At 44.4% G+C, this 24,212-nt stretch overlaps 1 protein-coding gene and 1 long non-coding RNA gene across 14 annotated transcripts in view; one reads left to right on the top strand and one right to left on the bottom strand.

Annotated features, from left to right (window-relative positions):
* Nucleotides 1-1,232: 1,232 nt before the first annotated feature.
* UNC13B (unc-13 homolog B) overlaps nucleotides 1,233-24,212 on the bottom strand; it is a 219,410-nt gene continuing 196,430 nt past the window's right edge. For 4 of the 13 annotated variants that reach the window (XM_032860478.1, XM_032860479.1, XM_032860473.1 and 1 more), the window contains 20 exons: nucleotides 23,096-23,164; nucleotides 21,385-21,474; nucleotides 20,917-21,045; nucleotides 15,700-15,827; nucleotides 14,982-15,067; nucleotides 10,063-10,189; nucleotides 9,715-9,811; nucleotides 9,182-9,325; nucleotides 8,777-8,854; nucleotides 8,198-8,275; nucleotides 7,867-7,955; nucleotides 7,479-7,631; nucleotides 7,232-7,355; nucleotides 7,067-7,123; nucleotides 6,799-6,879; nucleotides 5,758-5,905; nucleotides 4,220-4,276; nucleotides 3,300-3,392; nucleotides 2,958-3,117; nucleotides 2,506-2,791 (listed from right to left, as the gene is read on the bottom strand). In XM_032860478.1, coding sequence (XP_032716369.1) covers nucleotides 2,506-2,791; nucleotides 2,958-3,117; nucleotides 3,300-3,392; nucleotides 4,220-4,276; nucleotides 5,758-5,905; nucleotides 6,799-6,879; nucleotides 7,067-7,123; nucleotides 7,232-7,355; nucleotides 7,479-7,631; nucleotides 7,867-7,955; nucleotides 8,198-8,275; nucleotides 8,777-8,854; nucleotides 9,182-9,325; nucleotides 9,715-9,811; nucleotides 10,063-10,189; nucleotides 14,982-15,067; nucleotides 15,700-15,827; nucleotides 20,917-21,045; nucleotides 21,385-21,474; nucleotides 23,096-23,164 — 2,274 coding nt within the window. Of the gene's footprint in view, nucleotides 2,792-2,957; nucleotides 3,118-3,299; nucleotides 3,393-4,219; nucleotides 4,277-5,757; nucleotides 5,906-6,798; nucleotides 6,880-7,066; nucleotides 7,356-7,478; nucleotides 7,632-7,866; nucleotides 7,956-8,057; nucleotides 8,107-8,181; nucleotides 8,276-8,776; nucleotides 8,855-9,181; nucleotides 9,326-9,714; nucleotides 9,812-10,062; nucleotides 10,190-14,981; nucleotides 15,068-15,699; nucleotides 15,828-20,916; nucleotides 21,046-21,384; nucleotides 21,475-23,095; nucleotides 23,165-24,212 lie in introns of those variants that run through there. The other 9 variants (XM_032860476.1, XM_032860477.1, XM_032860483.1 and 6 more) reach the window with 4 other exon arrangements.
* LOC116869365 lies at nucleotides 22,274-22,882 on the top strand. The gene is made up of 2 exons (XR_004383029.1): nucleotides 22,274-22,559; nucleotides 22,775-22,882. It is a non-coding gene; the product is annotated as an uncharacterized LOC116869365 (long non-coding RNA).

Below are 24,212 nucleotides of genomic sequence, written 5' to 3'. Positions count from 1 at the left end.
TTCCTGACGCTGGGGAATACAGATGAAATACTCAGACCCTGCCTTTGGGTAGATCGCAGACTTTTGAGGAAGACAAACAAGTAAATTATAACTTAAGTGCTCTGCGAAGGGGTTCAGGGTTGGTTGGGTCCTAAAGGCTGCCATGAAGTAGCAGAACCTAGAAGGCCATGGAAAAGCCTGCAGGCCATTCCAGGAAGGGGGAACAGAATGTGCAAAGGCACTGAAGGGTAGGAGTGCAGTGTGTGTGTATGGTTGGAACTATAGGGAAGAGCTTTAGAACAGCTAACTACAGGATGGTAGGGGGGTGTCTGCACTGTCCTGGAGGATCTTAGAATTTCAGCCCAAAGGCTAGGATAGGTAACTACTGAATAGTTTTAACAGGAGAGAGACCAGAATCTGTGAAGAGGGCTGGGGCAGAACGGAGGCAGGTGATTATCACAGTAATATCCAGATAAGAGGAACTAAAAGCCACTATTCCATTTGTGGTACTGGGAACCAAGGTAAGACAATGGATTCAATAGGTAAGTTTAAGGCAGAAATGACAGAGCACAAATGGCTTCCAGAAGAAGGAGGAAGTTTTAAAAATAACTGGGGAACTGAATTGTAAGGATTTATTTAGCAAGCAAATGGAAATGAGGAACTGGAAGGCTGGAGTTAATTCCCTATCCTATGCTCCCCCTCAGCTCCCACCCCACAAGGGTTAAGAAACTAGGTAAGCACTTTTTTGTGTCAGTTTCTCTGATCTCCCTGCCAGGAGGCCTCATTTTACCTTGTTTCTTCCAATATAGGAAGAGACTTTTTACTCCAGCTTTATTTCCTTGAATCTTCCCAAATGAAAGTCCAATTTCTACTCTTAGGCCTATTCCTCTGTCCTGTACATGGCAGCCTCAGCCCTCTACCAATCCCCAGAAACACACCCTTACCTTGTCCTCACAACATGGACTAGTTTATACTACTAGCACATGACATCTCCTACTCTTCTGGACCTTTTGCAGGAAGCTGATACCTTGGGTCCCCATGACTCTGTTACTGGATTGGTAGTCTCAGGTCAAGGCCAAGATGCTAGCCCACATTACCTGCTTTACTGCTTGGTACTTATCCAGAGCTGTTTTACATTGTTGGGGAAAAGAGGCAGCAGAGCCAGGTAAAAAATTTACCATTATACAGGCTTACACAGGATAGTCATTTCTATAGCTTTCCACACCTTAACAGAATTACGGGACCCCAGAGGCTGCTCTAAGATAATTTATTATAGACTAGCCAAAAATGTCCTGTGACAATGGCACATACAGTAATTAACAACAGCAAAGATGCTTAGTTTCTTGTTATATGTAATGGCTGGTACAGCTGTGGATAACACGGAGTCCTCAAGAGGTCCAGGAGGCTGCTACCAAGGATATCCAAGAACCATGTCACTTCTCTGATCAAGGGCTGAGAAGTTCATATGACCTTCTAAAAGAATTTGTCTTTGACTTCCCAAGGAATGTTGATGGCCCCTCTATCCAGCCTGTACAGAGGGATCATAGTCCAAGCTCCTTCTGTAGGGTTGAACATCTGTGAGGCGAACAGCAGCTGACCTAGATGAAAGGGAGTGAGGCCAAAGACTAGATTCCTTCTGCAAAGGAGAGAACAACCAGAGGCAGTAGCCATAGGTGAAGAGGACTCCTTCTAAACTGGTTTCTACAATTTTTGGCTTTGTTCAGAGTCTATCCAAGAAGAAAATACAGCCCTCTTTCCTGGATCCTTCAACTAGCCCTCAGGTGCACACACAGAGGAATAGCCTCTCATGTTCTGAAACAACATTGTTCCCCTTCCTACAGGAGTGAAGGAGGGGGACTCCTGGGCAGGTGGCCTCTTTGGAATATTCTGCTCAGGGCTCTGAAGTATCATGTGAACCTATTCTACTCATGACATATTTGGGGAAAAAGATTAGCACAGCTCATTTCCAGAAGGTATCTTGTTCAGTCTCAAAGCCTTGTTTTCATGGAGCCACACAAAACCAGTGGATCCTGCTCAAGGGAGACTCTAAATTCTCTTCTGTACATTCCTGCCCCGGCCATACTCCAATCCAGACTATAGGGCTCAGCAACACCTTGAGGCTCAACTGACTATTTAGCTAACCAGATACATGCTCCAGGCTCTCTAAACTTGTTCTTCTAATGGTTGATATGTATGGGTCTAGCTGGATAAGGTGTGGCATGAAGAGGGGTGTCTACAAAGAATGGCTGATACTCTCAGAAATGTCTGTCCCTCCCTTTATGGAAAACTTCCCTATGCAGTAATACCCACAGCCCAGCTCCTAGCACCACAGACCTGCTGGTCAGGGATTCGTGACCCTTTCTGTGAAAAGCCATACTTTCATCACCCCAAATTTTTCCTTTAATGTCCTCAAACTGAAGGAGTCAGCCTCTCAACTATGAGGACCTTAAGCTGGTTACATAGTAACTCTCACTGGCACTGATTTGTGGAACTGATGCCATCTGGTTGGCACAGGAAGCTAGGTGCTCAGCTCTCCTCTTCTATGGAACGAGACTCTGATTTGAGCTTCACAAACTCTCGAGCCACTTCGTCATTGCTCCTCTGAGATAGAATCCGGAGAATAGTCATTCCTGTCTCATCCATGTGGATCTTCCGGCCCAAGGGGCACCAGCAAGCACAGCTGCCCTTGGCTGCCACATCCCTCAGAGGCATCACAGCCAGCCCCAGAACACGATCCTCACGGGCAAAGCAGTAATCCTTCACACATATTTGCAACTCATAGGCTTCTGGTCCCTCTTCATTTCCCAGGAGGCTGTGAGCACAGGATGGGTGGAAGGGAGGAAGCCAGAGCTGAAAGAGTCTTCAGATGAATTTACCCCAGCCACCATCTGACCCATTCCCTCCTCTTCCCTCTCAAGTCTTACCTCCCAGCTCACCCCCACCCCAGAGTCCTAGAGGTCCCCTACCCCATAACTCACAAGTGAAATGTCTCATTGTACTTGGGGGCCCAGTTGTTGCTCTTTGATTTGGTTGTGAACTTCCTCTTCTTGTCACTTTGGTGTGGGCCAACCATGGTCACTTCCACAAAGGGCCGGAACATACCTGCTGTCTGCCACTTGAGGTCATTGGCTGCTACCACTGCCCAAACAAAGGAAGCCTGTGAGGGATCCCACCATGTGTTCCCAGTTCTTGAGCCCCCAGGTGGCAATCCCCTTGGAGGAAGGCTAAGTTCGAGGACTGAGATAAAGCAGCCCCTGCCTTTAATTGATGAGGCTAGTGCATAAGAAACAGTCTACAACTTGTAAGTCTGTGCCACTCACCTTTCACTGTGACCTTGTGCTCCCCAGTTCCAGGATGTGTAAACAAGTCCACCTGAATGGACACTTCTCCCACAGGATCATCTATACCAGACCCTGAAGGACAGATGGACAGTTGGTCCCTCACTGAAGAACACTAAGACTTCAGGCCTAATTATCCCAGGTAAAACTGAGGAGTTAGGAGGCCACCACCTTATATCCTAAAGTCTGAAGCAATCACCCAAAGTAGCCATGGAGAAGTAAGCAATGGGAGAAGGGAAAGCAAGAGGATAAAGAATGAAGTTGTGTATTATAATACATTAAGGTGACGACATCTTAGGTGAAATGTTCCAAAAATGCACTGGGAAATCTCTCCGGTTCCCCAAACCTCTCTTATCTCCCAGGCTGAAGAATTTTTCATTGAAAGATATTAGAGAGAAGGACAGTATCGCCACCTTGTATTTTTGTCTGGAAATTATGGCCACCCCACAGTGTCTCAATGGAACAATGTGGGTCCCTTCTAGCCAAGGCAATACTCTCCACTCTCCCACCTATCCTTGGATTCTGCGACGTCCCTGGTTGGGAGGCTGCCCTGCTCAGACTTTGTCCTATTCACACCTGGACCCCTCCACAAGTCCCAGTCTCTGGCCAGTTTGTAGGCTCCCCTCAGCAGAGGTCTCACTATTTTGATAAAATACCGGTACTCTGCACCCCAGATAAAACTCTGTCCTCAAGTGGAGGGGTGGGGGAATCCTGAGGACAGAACTACTGTCAACCCCTTCTCAGACTGTATGAATACAACACTCATCTCTGAGACTTGGGATAGAGCTTCTGAACTTTGACACATAGCTCCCATACTGCCAGCCTAAGCAGCAGCTCATTCTAGTTCATAGGGAACAGTGTTAGCCTATGTTAGATTCACATGTGCAAGGTATACAACATACCCTTTTCCGGCCGAATGTCCTCATTAGCTGTAAACCTAATACCTTTCCCATCATGCACTGAGTGAGAACAGGCAAGTCAAGAAGTAGTAGCAGCAGCAGGACAGAGAAAGAATAATCAGTTAGAGGTCTAAGGTGTTAACAGCCATCTGGAGCAACTCTACACATATTTTGAGGGATCACAGAGCTGAGGTGGAAAGAGAAGTCAAAGAGCTGGGGTCAATGCCTCAGTGCTCCAAATTAGACTTCATAGGTCAAAGATCAACCAGATCATGGGGGAAAAGCAAAAGAACATACAGAGAGAAGGTATTTGAGACCATCAGGCCAGGAAAGAGAGATGTTGTAGGCTTTAATTTCCTAGGCCTTAAATGATAAAACAATGGGTACGAAAGGTATACACACACACTTGGATCCTCCCTGCAGTACCTGCCCTTGCTCTTATCACATACGTGCCCATTTCAGCCTTTCCTCATCTTTACATCTAGCTTAAAATTCAGGATTTCTAAAAAGTCTTTCTGGATGAACTCAGATCCTCCCCTGATGTTACAGGTCTTTCCATGTACAGCTCTTTAAAAGATCTCCATGCCCCCTTGAGCAAGGCTCATAACTCCTTTGCTCTCTCTTCTTCCCATCCTGGACTTGAAATAAGAACAGGTGTGGAAAATGGAGGAGTGCTACAAGTCCCTTGCATCTTTTCACCTTCTATCAACTCTAGTCTAACTGCTTAGATCCCTCTTCCCCTTCAGGTCAGCTCTGAGCTCTGAATCCACAGCCTAAGAAAGCCTAAATTCTCCCACTCCCGCCATCAGATTCACTCGGCATCACACCCAGGGTTCCCCAGATGAAATAATAAATGTGCCTGAAAGTCTTTTCTGGGAGGGCTCTGATCCAGGGCTAGGGGCAGAATTTCAGTCTGAACCATCTCTAGGTAGATGTGTTTTGTTTATAGAGAGGACTGCCTAAAGAGGGGAGGGGTTCTAAGGACTGGAAGTCACTGGGAGAAAACCAGCTACCTGGGCCCCTACGCATAAGCATCACCCATGAGGCTGGAACCTCAGCTATGCACAGAGCCCCAAGATCCACATCCTCTTTTCAACTGCTCCCATAGTTTGCCTCTCCTAGTCTTTTTTCTCATCCACACTAGACAATCTGTAGTCTTTTGCTTTCTCTCTCCAGGATAACTTCCAACAAGATTCCCAAAGCTATGAGTTTTCTTGAGTGTCTCAATCACTCATTCTCCAGGCTTCCTGACAGATACTTCCTAAAAGACAGGGTACACTCCTTGATAAACATGCACTAGCCCGCAAATGTCTGGAAAAAGAATCTCAGGCACATTTCCCAGGTACCTGTCATTTTCCTGTCTGGTATGGGTATGGTGTGGGGGTGAGTACTGGGGTCCCTCAAGAAATCCTGGGATCTGAGTTTGATAGGCTCTCTGGAGAAGTACCTGGATCCTTCCTAAGGGCTGGAAGCTAATGACTCCCTAGAGGCAGAAATGTATCAAGGAATGGAGATAGGGACCCAAAGCCCTTAGGCCTTACCCTGGGCAGTCTGTGAGCGCACAAAGGTTTTGATGAGTGTGTCGGTGGTCTGTGTGTACAGAGATAGGGCATAGCGTAGGGACTGCAGATCTGGGCTCTTCTCCAGGAAGGTTTTCTTCAGCCCATTACCTCCTGCATGAAAGTATTGCTGAAAGACAAAAGAATACCTGCTATAGCCTCCTCCCCTTATAAAGAAGCAGCTTTCCACACTGTCCTCAGAGAAAATCCTATCTGAGCAGAAGCTCAATGAAGATGCCAAAAGAGGATGATGAGGACAATAAGCCATTCAATAGACAACAAGATCGGAAATACCACACAGAGTCACAATCTCTCAGGTGAAGAGTTACTATTTGTATAGGAGCAGTGAGGAGGGATGGCCACATTCCTGGATGCGGGTCTTTGAAATATGGATCTATCCAGACTAGCAAAGATAGGGAATAGAAGCATTTCAGGCAGAGAATTGCCAGAAGTGCTCTTTTACCCCTCTGAACTCTTATTAGAGAACATTATCCTTTAACATAATTCTCCCAACTGCCCCATATCACGGTTTATGTGTACCTGCCTTACCAAATTATAAGCATCTTAAAGCTAGGAACTATATCAGATTTTCTCTGTATCCTTCATGCACAATGTCATGTGCACATGTTGCCTGGCTGAATGAAGGAATGGGTAGTAGAAAGCCCAAATAAATTTATATATAAGTGGAAGAGGGAAATTTCTGCCAGATCTGGGGTATGAGGATCTGAAAGATTAATTCCCAGTGGAAAATATTCAGGAATGGCAATAAGAACTAAGTAGACTGAACTATACTCAAAACCCAGGAATAGTGCTCTGGGTCTGTGGTAAGTCATCTGAGACCATAAAGGAGGTAACTTTTGGTTGCTCCCAAGCAGAAATATGGATACAACAGGGAAAGTAACAAACATAAAAAATCACTCTCTTCTGGATGTGGGGAGGCAAGAGCCCAGGGGACATCAGTTTGGCAGAGTGGAACACCAGGAACATGAGGCATGACTGTTTGGAGAAGAGGCAGGTCTCCACCTTGATGGTGTCCAGAGCGAGGTCAAGGACGGCACACTGCTTTGGAGTGAGATTCCGGGTTTCCTCTCGTACCATGTGGTCCTGGAACCCCAGAGAAAGCAATAGCATCAGGACAGCTTGGGGCTGCCATGACAGTCTTTCCCCATCTGCAAGCTTATATTACATGTTCCTCTCATTCTTTTCCTCTTCCGTCTCCAAAGCTCAAATATTCTTCCTCCTGGCATCCTGTCACCCCCAGCCTGAGAAGGACCCCATACATCCACAGTACCTTGAGTTTGGAAAGATGGCTCAGCTCCTTGGCAGCAGTGAAGATTAGCTGGGTGCCCTGGGCAGAGAGGGGATTGGTCAAAAGCAGAGGACTCCAAACTTGATCAGGAAGTGTGGAGCAAGATAGAGGAGACAACAGGAGGAAGTGGAAGGGGAGCGTCCTTACCGTCTGGTCAGTGAGTGGGGGCAGAACAATCATCCTTTCCATTGTGTTCATCACCACCCGCCAGAGCTCCTTCAGTACACGCTTCAGGACTGTCTTCTCACATACAGTGGCAAAGAGTGTGAGGCTGTGGGCCCATGTAACAGGTAAGACTAGAGCTAGAGTTTGAGAGCCCCTTTCCCTGAGAGGCTTCTCCATGTGATTGCCTCTGCCTTGCCTGTCCCACAGGACAGTTGAGTGCTGTACTCACTTGCCATCCAGGAAGTCCATGAGAGGCCGGAGCACACTATCTGCATCCTGAGCCACTGAAGCCCTGGCGTTGGGGGATGCATTCCCTGGGCCCCGAACCTGGCCCAGGATGTCAGCCATTTGTCGAACACACTCATCAATCCGCACCTGAAAACTACACATGTGCCCGCAGTGCAGCCCTCCCCTGCCCAAACACGCACTGTCCTTGGAGCAACACCAGCTATTCAGTCCCACTCCAGCATACTCCTGATGCAGCTCCAACAGGGACAGCCAACAGGAGGAGAGGAAAGATCCACATCCTGCAGCTGGATGGAGGGTGTGGGGCAGGGGCTTTGGGACTGGCCAGGGGCCATACCTGGCTCTATGGCTGTATGCTTGGGGCCACTGACCTGTTTCCAAATACCATGCTGAGTTCATCCAAAACTGTATTCAGTTTCACCTGCAGCTCCTTCAGACTGTCTGCAGCTTCAGGGTCCAACTGTATTAACAGAAAGTATGCTTGGCTGAGCTGGTTTTTGTACACTTTTCTTCCCTCCTGCACCCCTAAACCCTCCCTCAGAAGGCCTTTACCCCAGTGTCTATTTAAATCCCTCAGCTTAAACCAGCCCAGACCCTAAGCTAAATTGCTGGCGTATACCTAGTCAGGAGATGGTAGAGTTCTATGGCCAGGGAGCTAAGGAACAAAGGGAAAGCACTGCAACCCCACACCCTGAGACCTACCTCCTTGCCTCCCATGGCCTCAAACATTTTCTCCAGCTGGACCCTCAGTTGCTGCATGTTGTTCATCAGGATGCAGGGCTTTGGGGAAGATGGAGCTGTTGAGTCTTGACTTCTTTTGGCACAGGACCTATCAGACTAAGGTATCTCTCTCATACTACTCCAAAAGTGACACAGAATTTACAACACATATTATATGCATCTCTTCCTAAGCACTGAGATCTGGAACCAATTCAGACAGTTCTCCTTGAACGAAGACTAGGAGCAAATGTTTCCGTTTTTAAGCAGGGTGGTGGGCCTCAGGTATGCATGGCATTATTCTTTTAACTCTTTGAATGTCTTAATTTTTTTTTTTTTTAAGAAAGATTAAGTAAAGCTCTAGTAGAAAATTAAGTACCAAATGGAGGTTCAGACGAACTCCTAGTCAAGTTCTTCTTATTTTGTGTCATAATCTCAAAAGAAGCCCTACTGGGAATCAAGTCAGGAGCATCACCCCCACCCTCAGCTCTGAGGATAGCCTCAAAAGCAAGGATTCAAATGTCTTCCACTCTCTTCTCTAGGCTCCCAGGACCTGACCCTCACCATTTTCTCCTTTGTGCAATAATCTGGGAAGCTCTTTGATAAGATGTTTGCATATTGCATCAGCACCTTCCCGATGGTCTGAAAACAAAAAAGAAAAAGAGAAAAGGAAAGGAAAGGGAACCCTTAGCTTTCCCTACACAGATCTTGCCTGAGATCATACCTGTCATCCCAGAACAACAATAGGGAGGTAGAGCGGAATCTCATAGTAAGGGACAAAGCTCCCTCTCAACCCCAGAAACACACCAAGATAAACCCACCAGTCTGCCCCAGACACAAGCAAATGAGAACGGGGTGATGCCAGACTTTACCGGAAGGCCACCACAGAGAGGAACTGAGCTCAGGCCTGTGATGAGGCTGTGAGCATGGTAAAGGCAAATGGAAGGGGAAAGGGAGGGTCATGGTCACCTTAGCAAATCTCCTCATGTAGTGGGCAAGGATGCTGGGGTCTGGGCATTCCAGCTTCCGGATGATTTCAAAGCTCTGGTTTAGCTGTGTGAAGACGTCCACCACAGAGCAGGAAAAGAGTGCATGCTCTGATGTCTGCTGGAACTAAGGAAGGCCAAAAATAGGATTGTCATCTTTAGCCACTACCTTTTCCCAAGTGTATAGGGTTCAAAAGGGCTCTGCCTAGCAGGGGAGGCTCTTTGGCCCTCCTTATGAACTCCACAGGAAAGAAACTAAAGCCCTTTTACTTTTTTTTTTTTTTAAGATTTTATTTATTTATTTGACAGAGAGATATCACAAGTAGCAGAGAGGCAGGCAGAGAGAGAGAGGGAAGCAGGCTCCCTGCTGAGCAGAGAGCCCTAAGTGGGACTCGATCCCAGGACCCCGAGATCATGACCCGAGCCGAAGGCAGCGTAAAGCCCTGGAACTTTTGCTGGCAGCTAAATGCTGGGACACCTGGCCTGACCCAAGTGCAGTCCAAGGCTCCAACTTACCCCATCCTTCTTATCTCGTTCTAGGGCCCCACGCAGGAATTCCAGGGACACATCCTCATTTTCATCCAGCCATTGCAGGACAAACTGTTCAAACCACCTGCAGCCAGGCAGGAAAATTGGGGGTTAGAGCCAGTGGTTGGCATATGTCATGTGCTTAACAGCTCCACCAGACTAGGGTCTTCTAGAAGATAGGGCACAGTTTGATGCTTTTCTCTTTCTACAACAGAGCCTAGAACTGGCAGTCTTAAGACTGGCTTGCTGAACTGAAATGAAGACATAGGTCCTGCCCACCCCCTAAGATGGAGGGACTCCTTCCCTTCCCCATGTAGTGCCCACATGATGACTCACACTGGGTACTCAGGCACCTGCCCCTGGAGGGCAGGCAGATCTCGCACATATTCATTGTGGAGCCACTTCACCTTGAAGTGTAGGTTCATGTAGTCAGCACTCTTACACAGCCGGTCTTTCTCATGCTCTAGTGGTGGGGAAGGAAGCTGAGTCAGGTCCCAGCAGCAGAGGCCATGGTTCCTGAGCTTTCCCAAAGCAGCAGATGTGGCCGGGCAGCTCTATGAGAAGTCTTAAAACAAGGGTGATTCCCAACCACTTCCTCACAACCATCACCCCCTACTAGTACTCTGCTCTCCAAGAGCCTGGCCCAAATCTTTTAGAGACTAAGCCAAACTCCCAGATAGAAGTCTTCTTGCTCTAGCTTCTAAAAGTGTCAACTGAGATACTGGCATCTGGTGAAGAAGAGGAGAAAGAGATGTGGGTGCTAATGTTGATTAGTGGAGAGGCTACCCAGGACTAGTGAGGGATGGTGGTTTCCTAGGACTTCTCTAATCCTAGTAGCTGGGCCATTCCCTCAGATCGGCTTAGATGAAGCGATGAGCAGCTACACACAGCATGAATGAGTCAATGACAACTACAGAGACAGGGAAAACCACAATGGGCTGACAGAAAGAGCAGTTAAGCAGCCAGAGTGTAATAGCATCTTAAGGTAAACTAAAGTGCCCCAGAATACGGTTGAGACACTGAGAAAATGAACTCTCCGAGAAGTATGCAAATAAGAATAGTCAGTTTGGAAACCACAGGAACATAGCAGATGAAAGGGCTATTATGCTGTAAAAAATGGGATGCTTGGGGCGCCTGGGTGGCTCAGTGGGTTAAGCCTCTGCCTTCAGCTCAGGTCATGATCCCAGGGTCCTGGGATCGAGCCCCGCATTGGGCTCTCTGCTCAGCAGGGAGCCCGCTTTCCCTTCTCTCTCTCTCTGCCTGCCTCTCTGCCTACTTGTGATCTCTGTCTGTCAAATAAATAAATAAAATCTTTTTTAAAAAATGGGATGCTTATTATGGACTTTTAAGGTCATCTAACTGGATCTTCAGAGCCTTCTGGAGAATCCAGGACAAACACCACCCCTGGACCAGAATGCCTGGCACACTGGCTACAACAACAGGTTCTCTTAATCCATCCCCTTTATAAATAAAAAATTAATTTGAAATAATAAAATCGAACAATGTGCTTACATATAACATAATGGAAAAAAAGCAGGCAAATGGGGGAAGAGTACTGAGTGACAGAGAAAGGAAGCTCAGGGTCCTTGTGACCTCTACTGCTCAACTTTGAGTTGCTATGGGTGATGCTCCTCCACAGCAAAGCAGAAATCCAATCTGGGGCAGTTGGCCCTTGTGAATTAGTACAACAGACCCTTGTGGAGGAAATGGGAGCTTGGGATTCAGCCGCAAAATGCTCCCAGTCCCAGGAAAGTTCATCTCCTGGCACGGCAGGCAGCACCACCTCTGGGGTCATCAGAGAGACTTCTCAGGGCTTGCCCCTTCTCTTCCACCCCACACTCTGCTATCCTTAAACCAGTGCATGAACCTAGAGACATAAAAATGTACCATGAGGAGGACTCTCTTTCCTTCCTGTTCAGTAACCCACTAGAAGTGGAGGCAGTACTGCTCCATCACTCCCCAAACTTCCTAACTGCTTTCTTCTAGGGATCTTCAAGTTACTGTATTTATATAATTCTCCCTTTCTCTGTCAATCCGTTATCTGTACTCTGATCCCCAAACTCAATTTCAATATTAATTTCTGTAGTACAGAAACTAACAGGATGACTGCTGAAACAGTGGTCACACTTTATTCTAACAAGTGCCATGGAGTCAAGCCCCGATAAAGTTGCATGAGGTTGTTGTTGATAAAAGTACAGGGATGGTTAGTCTCTCATAAAGGGCTACTGAGTCTCTAAATCTTCTCCTGCCCCTGACTTCCACATCCCTCCTTCCACGTATCTTTCATCTTTGGAGTTCTTTCAACCTCATGATTTCAATTATTCAGCTTGCTGCTATCTCCCCCAAATCTCTCTTTGGTTTTGGTACTGTCTGTCTAAGGCCCTACTGGCCATTTCACTTTGCCAGAGTTTAACTCTAGTCCCCATCTTTCACAATTTAACATCTCAGCTGAAGCTGAACCGAGTACACACACTAATTGTAGCCTCTTGTTCAATGATGAGCATCATCATCTTCCTTCTTCCTCTTTAGTCACGTATTTGTCAAATTCATCAAAATATAGAGTGTTTTTATTTTATGTATGTAAATTATACCTCAATAAAACTGACTTTAAAAAATTGGGTGAATGATACCATTTTCACAGTTGGAGTCAACACTATCCTTTTATCATCCAGGTCTCCAAACTCCTCCCCTTGTCTTAGCCTCCACATTCTGACATCATGAAGTCCTGTTACAACTTCCTTCCAGTGGCTATTGAAACTCATTATTCCCTCTCCAATTCACTACTCTAACCCCAACCCCTCAGCCCTAAATTACTACAACATCATCTCCAGTCCCTACTTCTAGTGTCTCCTTGTTCTAGCTGTCCTATTTTCCCCTAATGTGAACTCTTATAAAAATGCTGGGTGATATACTCAACTAATGGATCAATCATATCAAAAACTAATGATGTGCTGTACCTTGGCTAGTTGAATTTAAGTTAAAAAAATGCTGTTTTGTAGGGTGCTTGGGTGACTCAGCTGGTTAAATGTCTGACTCTTGGTTTTAGCTCAGCTCATGATCTTAGGGTTGTCAGATGGAGCCCTGCATCAGGTTCTGCACTGGGTGTGGATCCTGCTTAAGATTCTCTTTCTCCCTCTCCCTTTGCCCCTTCCCACGCACTCACAAGCTCTCACTCTTGCTCTCTTTCTCTCTCTTAAAAAAAAAAAAAAAAAAAAAGGCTACTTTGCTCGTACTGCATCTCTGCTCATGAGCCTATGGGGTTTCTCATTGTCTTTAATAAGATTTACTCAATGCCGAGTAAATGCCAAGCAGTATCCTAAGTGTGTTACACATTATTTCATCAGCTCAATGAAACAGATGCTATTATCACTCCCGTTTTACAGATAAGAAAATGTGAGCTCACAAAAATTGGTCTAAAAACACAATGCTGGGGCACCTGGGTGGCTCAGTGGGTTAAAACCTCTGCCTTCGGCTCAGGTCATGATCCCAGGGTCCTGGGATCAAGCCCCTCATCTGGCTCTCTGCTCAGCAGGGAGTCTGCTTCCTCCTCTCTCTCTCTGCCTGCCTCTCTGCCTACTTGTGATCTCTGTCTGTCAAATAAATAAATAAAAATCTTAAAAAAAAATTTTAAATAAATAAAAATAAAAACACAATGCTGATTAGGTTGTGAAAGTGAGATTTGAAACCAGGTTAACATTACTTCTCTCTCTTAAAGCAGCTTTTCTTTTTTTTTTCTTTTTTTTTTTTTTATTTATTTGACAGATCACAAGTAGGCAGAGAGGCAGGCAGAGAGAGAGAGGAGGAGGAGGCAGGCTCCCTGCTGAGCAGAGAGCCCGATGCGGGACTCGATCCCAGGACCCTGGGATCATGACCTGAGGCGAAGGCAGAGGCTTCAACCACTGAGCCACCCAGGCGCCCTTAAAGCAGCTTTTCAATCCTTTTGTGTTTGTTGTAAACATTAGCAGAACTCCCCTTTCAAGAGAAATCTCATCTAGAACCCCATATAAAATTGATAAACAGCAGAACTGACTTAACTGGCACCAGGTGAAAGTCCTGGAGCCCAGCAATCCTCTCCCCCTATCTGGCTATTCCCTTTTCACTTAGTTTCTGAGATACCTCTGTTTGAAAACCTCTGCCCCACCTCATACCATGCCTCTTGTGAAACTGATATACTTTTCACAGGTATTTGCCTCCCCCCCACCCCCACCAAAAACCCTCAGAGCTGGGATTCTTCAAGAACTTGGACCATACTCCCCCAAATTAGGCTTGCTGAGTGCTACTGGAGAGGGGACAAGTGACTTCCTAACTGGCCTGAAAGGGTAAGGCCTGGGCTACAGCCCCAAGCTTGACCCAGTGTGGGCAAGAGGCAGCCATTGCTCTGGGGCAGAATTACAGAATGTACATGTACAGTTTGTGGCTGTCTCCAACTTAAAACAGATCTTCAAGGTTTCTTTCAACCTCAGCTTCTAAACCTCAAAAGTTTAAGTCTGAGGGTTACCCATTTTCCCGGCCACTCCACCAAAATAACAGATCCAGACTCTGATTTGTCCTTACCCCAGGCTGCTCCCTTTCCTTGTAAGTCCACTTGCACAGACTGAGGAGGCAAACTAACATACAGAAACAACAGGAAAGGCAGCTAAATGAGTGAACACAGAAGGGTACAAATGGGAAGGTAGTATACAGGCAGACAGTGATATCTTTGTCAACCAAAGCAGGAAATGGATAAAAAAATAAGCTAAATAAACAAGATGAATAATAATTTGTCCATGACACTGCTTTATAGGAGAAGGGAGGGAAGAAATATCTTTCTGGCTCTGTCATACCAATCCAGAACAGCTTTTAAGGAAAGCCAGGCCAGGCAGTTTCTAATAAGAGAAAATAATCTTATCTATATATTTAAGGTTCTATGATTCTTTAAAACTGTAAAGATAAACTTCACAAGACCATTCATACTCTAGAAAGTGGGCCACTTGACAACACCCAGCATGGGATGAGTTGATCTTTTTGTGAGGAAAAGTCTTAAACAGGCACTTGGTCTAAAGCTGGAAGGGGAAATTCACATCCACACAGCCATTTCCATTATTACTTTGGCTGAACCTTTGCCTACCTAAGGACTCCTGACATGATTTAGAATCCCTCTAGTTTCTCACCATACCATTCACCCAGAACTTACAATTGTCTGGGAGAAGAAAGGGACAGCAAACAAGGTGCTTGGGCTAACGGCCTATAGCCCACTACCTTTGGCGTACCCTTACCCTCCAGTGCATATTTCATGTCTTGGGCAAAGAGCTGCCACATCACTTCCGCGCTGACTTTTCCCACATTCAACTCCTGAGGAAACCTGGATGATGGAAGAAGCCACAGTCAGAGAACAAAGCAAGAGCTATTTAATTTGACTGATTCCAAAACTTATGTGCCTAATCTCTTGGAAGTCAGATTGAAGAGAGGAGAAGCCTAGGAAATAGAACGGGGCTCAATCTGGAGAAAAGGGACCCAGGAGCCAGTGGAAGGACAAGTAGGGTAAAGGATTCCCTCAGGCAAGGTGGTCCAGAGAAGAGGATGCCCAGAAGGCAGGGACTTGAGGCCCAGAGAAGGGTTGGAGCTAGAAGGCAGGCCCAGGCTAAAGAAGGTGGATGAGAAAGTTCAAGGAGTGGGCCTAAGAAAGCCCATTATTCACAGTGGACAAACTCATACACACATGGTCTCTGGATCCCCTGGGACTCCTATGGCAGCCATTCCCAGGGGACTTTCACTCCAGGGAGGCTGGCTCAGTCTGGACAGGGCCCCCCATTATGTTTCCACACCTGTCTCCAGAAACAGTTACTCAGATAGATACAAGGGACAGAGGGACAGACGGACGTACAGGAAGAAGAGGTGGCACTGCAAACACACAGAGATAGGAAAGAAAGAGGCTGTTAGACAGATGGACATGCCAACCACCAACCACACAGGGCCAAGTGGGTTGATACGCACTGGTTCAGAACGAGTGTGTAGGAATTCTTATCTTCCTCTATGATTGACACAATGAGCGTGATGAGTTTGGGCCAAAAATCCAGGTTCCGAATGCTGGGTCCTTGTTCCTCTGGAGGTAGTTCCTGTTTCTTTTTCCAGAGGAGACAGTGAGAGTCAGAATAGAATACGGAGAATGTCTCCAATCTTCTTTCTCTTTCCGTCCCCATACCCTTTCCTTTAGAATCAGGTACCCTTCTTCTCCTAGAGCCTGTCTTCCACAAGACTGCCCATGTTCTGTCAGAGGGGTGACTGTTGGGAGGTCCTTATACACAAAGAGTCCATTCCAGAGAACTTCTCTCCCCACCTCCAAGGAACTAATATGATACACTTGGTCGGTCTAGGAGAGATAAGGATGCCTGACCCCCTTCCTCATTCTCTCAATAGCTATGAGTATAGTGACTCCTCAGGCAAAGTAAGTTGCCCCTCCAGCCTCACTAAATAGGTCTAGTTCCATGTGACCCCACTGGCAGTCTCCTCTGACACCTCCCCTAAATTATCACACACATACATATACATCTCAGCTCTGAGAAGCTCCTTCAAGTTCTGCAGGAGCTACTGCACAGACCTAGCATGCAAGTGGGTCCAACCTTCAGTGGGTTAAGGACTTCCCTTAACCTCATGAATGCTATTAGGAAGAAGAACTGTATCTAGGAAGCTATTTGCCTAGTTGTATAAGATAAGGTCTTGATGAGCCAAGAATACTCAATGCGGATATGAGATAAGATAGTCTCTTCAGTAAATGGTGTTGGGATAACTAGATACTCACATGCAAAAGAATGAGCCTGGACCCCTTTCTTATACTTCTCACAAAAACTAACTCAAAATAGATTAAGGGCTTAAATACAAGACTTGAAAACATAAAACTCCCAGAAGAGAACATAGGGAAAAAGTTCCTTGACAATGGTCTTGGCAATGATTTTTTGGATATGATACCAAAGTACACACACCAAAAGCAAAAACCAACAAGTGGAACTACATCAAACTAAAAAGTTTCTGTAGAGCAAAAGAAACAATCAACAAAATGAAAAGGCAACCTACAAAATGGGAGGAAACATCTGCTAACCTTATATCTGGTAAGGGATTAATATCCAAAATATAAGTAATTTGCATAACTTAATAGCAAGCGAAAAAATCTGATTAAAAAATAGGTAGAAGACTTGAATAGACCTTTCTCCAAAGAAGACATACAAATGTCCAGCAGCAAGAGGTGCCTGGGTGGCTCATTCGGCTAAATCTGAGCTCCACTCAGGTCATGATCTCAGGGTCCTGTGATCAAACCCTGAATGGGGCTCCCTGCTCAAATAAATAAACAACAAAGAATGCCCAGCAAGTACATGAAGAAGTATTTAATATCACTAAACATCAGGAAAATGCAAATAAAAACCACAAAGAGATGTCATCTCACATCTGTTAGAATAAATATTTTCAGAAAGGTAAGAGATAACAAATACTGGCCAGGATATAGAGAAAAGGGAATCCTGACACACTGCTTGCAGGAAATGTAAATTGGTAGAGCACTATGGAAAATAGTATGGAGGTTCCGCAAAAAATTAAAAAGAAAACTATCATATAATCCAGCCATCCTACTTCCAGGTATATATTCAAAGAGAATGAAATAACTATCTCTAAAATTTACTGATACCGCCACACTTATTGTAGCATTATGCATAAAAGCCAAGACATGGAAACAACCTAAGTGTACACCAGTGAATGAATGGATAAAGAAAATGTGGTATATAAATATAATGAATTATTACTCAGCAATGAAAAAGGAGGAAAGCCTTCTTTTTGCGGTAACATGATGGACATTGAGGGCAGTATGCTAAATTAAATAAGTCAGACAGAAAGAGACAAATACAGTATGATCTTCCTTATACATAAAATCTAAAAACACCAAACACATAAAAAGAGTGGAGTGGTGTTTGGCAGGAGATAGGGACAGGGGAAATGGTGAGATGCTGGTCAAGAGGTACAAACTTTCAGTTCAGATGAATAAGTTCTGGGGATCTAAGGTACAGCATGGTTGACTATAGCTAAAATACTATATTATATACTGGAAAGATCAATATGAGAGCAGAGCTTTAATGTTCTCACCGTAACAACAAAAAATGATAATTATGTGAGGTGCAGGCTTTACTGTGGTAAACATCTCAGAGCATGCACTTGTATCAAATCATCACATTGCACACCTTAAGCTTACACAATGTTATACATCAATTATATCCTAGTAAAGCTGGGGGAAGAAAAAAGACTTGGTTGGGAAGAGTAAAGGAATACAGTGTGAATCTCAGAAAAAGAGAAGCAACTCTACATTCAGACCCTGGACAGGACAAGGAGGGGTCACTGCTGGAATGGACATTTGTTTCCCACTGGGACAAAAGCGAAGTTGGAACCACACAGAAGAAGAGGGATAGGACTTTTATGTGGGATGCCATATGTCATCACAGTCTCTACAGTCCTTAATAAGCCTGTATTACATGGAAGTTACTAGAAACCAGGACAGAACCCAGAGAATGTAGATTCTGCCTGCTTAATATCACTTAAATACATCTTTTCCTTTAACTTTTTCTGCCACTACCCTATCCTTATCATTCAAGGGTTTCCTAACTGGTTTTTAATCTTCATTCCAGTCCCCTTCCACATAGTTGTTAGTGATCTTTCTGCAAAGAGAATCTCATAGTGTGACTCCTCTGCCCTTCAATGGTCTTCAGTTAAGGCCTACGGTAAACTTCAATTCTACTGCTTGACACAAAAGGCCTTCAGTATATGATCTGTCAACCCCACACCTTACCAATTCCCTTTCCTCACAGCCATCACTGCCCCCCCCACCACTTATTTAGTGCTTATTAGGTGCCAGGCACCCTAAGGACTTTACGTGGGTTATCTCATTTAATCCTCCTAACTGCTCCATTGGGTGGAAATTACCATCACCTTAATTTTACAGAAGAGGAGACTGAAGGCAGTGAGGTTACACGACTTGCCCAAAGTCTTATAGCTATAAACAGTAGAACCAAGAACTGATCCCAGATAGCTGAACTCCAAAGCCTGACATGTAACTACCCTAATTATATTGTTTATATTTCTTCAAATAACATACTCATTCAAAATTCTGTGCCTCCAAACATTCTACTATCTCTATATGGCATCCCTCTCTTCCCCAACCCCTTTCATTAGCCAACTCCTACTCATTCCTCAAAATTCCAGTTGAGCTTTACTTTTTTTTTTTTTTAAAGATTTTATTTATTTATTTGACAGAGAGAGATCACAGTAGGCAGAGAGGCAGGCAGAGAGAGAGGAAGGGAAGCAGGCTTCCCGCTGAGCAGAGAGCCCGACGCGGGGCTCAATCCCAGGACCCTGGGATCATGACCCGAGCCAAAGGCAGAGGCTTTAACCCACTGAGCCACCCAGGCGCCCCGAGCTTTACTTTTTTTGAGTATTCCCTGATACCCCTGGTCTGCTTAGATGCCTCCCCTGTTAAGTTCCCAGAACACGCTCTATGAACCTTTGGCAACTACAATAAAATGCAGTAACAATAAATAATAAAAAAGACAATAAAGTAAACAAAAAAAACACAATAAATCTAGTAATTTGTCCCACCTACCTCCACTAAATGATGAGCTCACCAAAAAGAGAGATGTGTCTTGATCAACTTCACATCCCTACATGTTCAGTTTGTTAAGGGATTAAATGGATGAATGAACCAATGACTGAGTGATTGAAAGAAATAAAAAGAGAACAATGGTTTACCTCACTGTAAATAATGAATAATGAGAAAATGAGAGTGAAAAAAGTAAAAAACTGTTGGCAAAATTCAAAAGTTAAAAAAAGTGCCTGAATGGTTTATAAGCCCTCTTTCAAAGTCCAGGCTCATCTCATGCTAGGGAGCAGAGACTAAATATTCAGAAAGACCCCTGCATAGTTGAAAAATCAAAGCAGAGAACAGTGTCTTCTCCAACCAAAGAGAATCTACAGATAGATGACAGAGGAGCCCAGAGTGTGGTAAGTTAAACAAAGACCCCAGGAAAACCTCCCATGAGCTTCAGAACCAAGGAGAGGTTTTATAAAACTTAAAAGGAGGAAGCCTTAAAGATAGGGCTGGCACAAAGAGTATGTTTGGGAATGGGAAGAGGCAGTGTGAACAAGATTTTAGTCTCTACTGAGGTACTCCTAGGAAGCATTAAAAATTAAATGTATTCGTCAAAGGGCAAATGTTCAAGAGATTTAAGTTGTCCTCTCATTATTTGCAGTCCAAATCCTACTATCTTTTAAGGTTTACGTAAAATGCCCTTGTTTTAGTAGCTTTTCCCAATACCTGATCAAGAGTGACTTCTTCCTTCTTGGAATCCCTTCAATTTTATTCAGCTTTCAAGGCACGTCTCACAGACTGCTTTGATTAGAATTATATATATGCTTACAAACTGTGAACTAACTGAAGGAGCTCTATGCTTTCCTCATACCTGACTCATTCAATACATATTTGTTGGACTAAAGGGCATATATTTTGCAAGTGCATGGCCTGCAAGAATTATTTCAACAGAAACTGTAATCTAGTAACAAGACCCAAAAAGAAGTCCTGGCTTTGAAATGAGAATAAAAGATACTACTGAAAGGATCTTGAGAAACAAACACAGTTACCAGGTAGTAAGTTGGGTTCCAGCATAGAACAGATGATGTAGCTCAGCCTTAAAGACAGAGAAGAGACAGCCTTGACAGTCAGCTGATGAATATATCTCAGAAGACCATGTAGTGCAGAGAGAAGCATCAGAGGGAAAATTTAAATTTCCACAAGCCGGTAGTTCAGAGAGACAACTACAGATCTCAGAGGAAAGCAGCCTATAACAAATTAAGCTTGGGAGAGAAAAAAGACTCTAGGATGGATCGAGAGTTCACCTACTCACCCTCTAAAACTGCCCAAGTTTTGGTCACTTACTTTAGCACCAAACTAAAACTTACTGTTGCCACTTCTGCTCAACTCAGTTATGTCACATCTCATCCAATGGTCCCTATTAACCCACAAATGTCTCACATGGTTTAGAAGGTCCTCACTCTACACTTTACTCATCCTCAAGAACAACAAGGACTTTGGCCTGAGCTCCTTTCCACCATAATCACAGTAAAGGAAAACTGAGGATCCAAGAGCCACTGACAGTGGATCCCACCTGATCCTGAACCACTTACCAGCTGGTACTGGCAACTGTACAAGTCATGGCAGTTGTTGAAGATATACTCATATGTGGAGTTCAAACAGGCCTTCACACAGTCCTTTACCACTTGGCTGGCTCTTGGAGGGCTCTGAAGTTCTTGCACCTGCCAATTAATAAAAGAAATACGGGCCCATGGTCCTCCCCACCTGAGTTGATCTCCTCCTCGAATTCCCCTCAAACTACTCCATTGCATCATCTCTCGATGGGTCCCTGGACCGTACCCTAGGATGAAATTGCTAGGATATCTGATTAGGAGAACCACGCAGCCCATCCCTATTCATCTACAGTCTTCTCAGAGGTAACCCAGAGAACAGGTGTATGGAAACGTGGGCTTAGAGGTGATGAATACTATAGTTTAAGATTGTACCCAATGATTCTTATTCTTCATGTTCCTGAGGCCAGGTGCCCTGTCTATCACCATCTAGCCCAGTTTCTCTCTTACCTTCATTCTGAAGAAAGTAATGCTGGTCAGCAAATCCACTGTTGACTTTAAGTCCTGAAGCCGCTCAGGGCTTCCAGCAGGGAAATTATTCTGTTGCAAATTAAGCAAATTTAAGAAAGGAAAAGAGAAATATGAAAGCCTTCCCTGCCAAAAGCAATGAAATAAAAAGCTTCCTTAACTGCTACCCACTGGGATTTTCCCCAGGTGAGCTGAACTAAAAAGCTGTTAAACTAAGGTCTCCCTCTTTTTTCTATTGACACAGACAGGCCCTTGCCAAACACAGGGGTTAATAATCCCCAGCCCAGCAAGCAACACATCCTATGCCAACCCTACTTCCCATGCAATGTGTGAGCATTTGTACAAAAGGACACACAGACACACAGACACATATATTTTATACACACGTTTTTCTTGGGTGAAGATTCTTACACTTAAACAGTGAGTTCTTCGAAAGTTACAATGTAACTATATATTCTGGAATATAAATGGGGCCACGCTACGGACCAGACTAAGATCAAGGGTATATACTTTCTGTACAAGGGACCCCAGCTATTCCACTTTCCTTCCAGAGCCAGAAGATGGCACAGCTCTGAGCAGAACTGTTTTGGAGTGAGTTCTTTAAGACCTTCCCACCATGCCTCACTTCATTCCCCTTGGCATGGGTTTTAGGAGAAAGCTGCCAAGGAGAGCTGAACGGAGATGTTGAGCCACTCTCCATTTTAAGGGTTGCTTTTTTAAACACTCAAATGGCTACTTATATGCCAAATATAAGATACATAGTCAACTCTCCATTATTCATGCAAATGGAGGGCACTGAAATTGCAGATAATTAAAACTCCACTTCTTTTTGACTTTGAGGTTATTTTTATACTTACTTTTTAATGTGGGTATATTGCCTGTTCTGGAAATTCACAACCGTTTAAAGCAAGTAACAAGCCATTCTAAGAAGATCTAACTTAGGAAGAATTGGGAAACTGCCCATTTTCGTGTCCTTCCCTGTCCCTGGTATCCACCCTCCTAATATATCTATTTTCTCCTTCCATTCTAGGAATGGACATGACCCCCGCTACAAATCACTTGTTGAAGCCAAGCTATCTTTTCTCTCCCTTTAGCCAGATTCTCATACCTCCCTTGAAAAATAAGGAGAATATGAAAAATACAAAAAAGAAATATAGGTATCTAATTTTTTTTTAAAGATTTTATTTATTTATTTTGAAACAGAGAGAGAGAGATCACAAGTATGCAGAGAGGCAGGCATAGAGAGAGAGAGGAGAAAGCAGGCTCCCCGCTGAGCAGAGAGCCCGATGCGGGCCTCGATCCCAGGACCCTGAAATCATGACCTGAGCCGAAGGCAGAGGCTTTAACCCACTGAGCCACCCAGGCGCCCTAGGTATCTAATTTTTAAAGGGGCATTTCTGGAAGAGATATCCACCCTAATGAGAATGTCATCAGAGAGTCTGACAGAGTGACATCAGTATGGTTGGAGAGCTAACTGCCTGTAAAAAAAATGCCACACCTGCTATTTACAACAGCATGGTCTTTGGAGTTTGGAGAATCACAGATGTCAGTGGCACTGGCCCTGTATGTAGGTGTGATGACAGGGACCAATTTTCCTTGCCTTTAATCTTTAGAGCCAAGATTGGACTATGGTTTCTTTAGACAGAGCTTGATATTATCTGTTATTCCATCTCACAGTCCTGTCTTCACTCACCCTGTAGGTAGAGAGGTCAATCCTCAGTGAGTTGTGCAACTGGTCCAGTAGTTTTACAAATCTCTCTTTCTGAAGGTAGGAAACAAATAACAGGGAAGAGAGAAATAATCTGAGTTCCCTAGACTGTAGCAGAAACAGAACCATCTCTGGGTGAGGAGGAGACATTGGTTTAGGGACACATCCTATCTCATCCCTGCTCATGAGAAGAAAGAACAATGTAACAGAGAACTGGGATAGGTGGCCCCTGTTCCATCTCTTAGCGGCTCTGTCTCAAACTGGGGAATCTTTTCACACCGGCAAGGGGACAGGAAGTCCCCAGGAGAGAAACTGCTCTTTCTATATAAGAGTCAACGGGAGATGACTCATGCATCTCCATTCCTTTGGGACTCTAACTTCTCTTAGTCAAATAAGAGGAAACTCAAAACACATTCTCCAACTTCTTCCTGAGTCTGTGGTCTCCTGACTTACCTTCAGGCAGCTCTTAACAGTTAAATAGCCACTGTCTACCAGTAATGATAAGAGGGAGAAACAGTGATTCATTTGGAAGGTGATCAAGCAGACCTGAGAGCGTTTCTCTTTCAACCATGTTCCACATCATTTTCCTTAGTTTATACTTTTTTAATGTTAAGATAAATAACATGACACTATTTTTATTTTATTATTTTTCACTTAACATATAATGTATTACTTGTTTTAGGGGTACAGGTCCGTGATTCATCAGTCTTACATAACACCCACACTCACCACACTATTTTGATAGTTGATTTTTATAGAAAAGGTATAATTAAATGTGGGGAATCACATGCCTATAGGCTGTTGGTATAGCACTCCTGGAATTCATATACTGATTATATGACAGATCATTAGGTCTTACGTAAATATATAAAATGGGATGAGATAATGAAACACATATTTGAGTGGCTTAATCAATGATGTTAATTCATCTACATAAAGACTCTATCAAAATAAGGGAAGGTGGTTACTCCCAAAAAACAGGGCTCAGAGACCCAATAGATTTGGGAGTATCAGCAGTGTTATTCCTAAAGAGGTAATCTTTGTGGCTGGTCAAAGATATTTCATCTGGTTTACACTGAACTTATGTCAGGTGACATTCTGA

The sequence above is a fragment of the Lontra canadensis genome, unplaced genomic scaffold (assembly GCF_010015895.1).
Source record: "Lontra canadensis isolate GAN:19392208 unplaced genomic scaffold, GSC_riverotter_1.0 scaffold19, whole genome shotgun sequence".
NCBI lineage: Eukaryota > Metazoa > Chordata > Mammalia > Carnivora > Mustelidae > Lontra > Lontra canadensis.
Note: the sequence above shows the minus strand (reverse complement) of the source record. Positions and strands in the feature narration are given on the sequence as shown.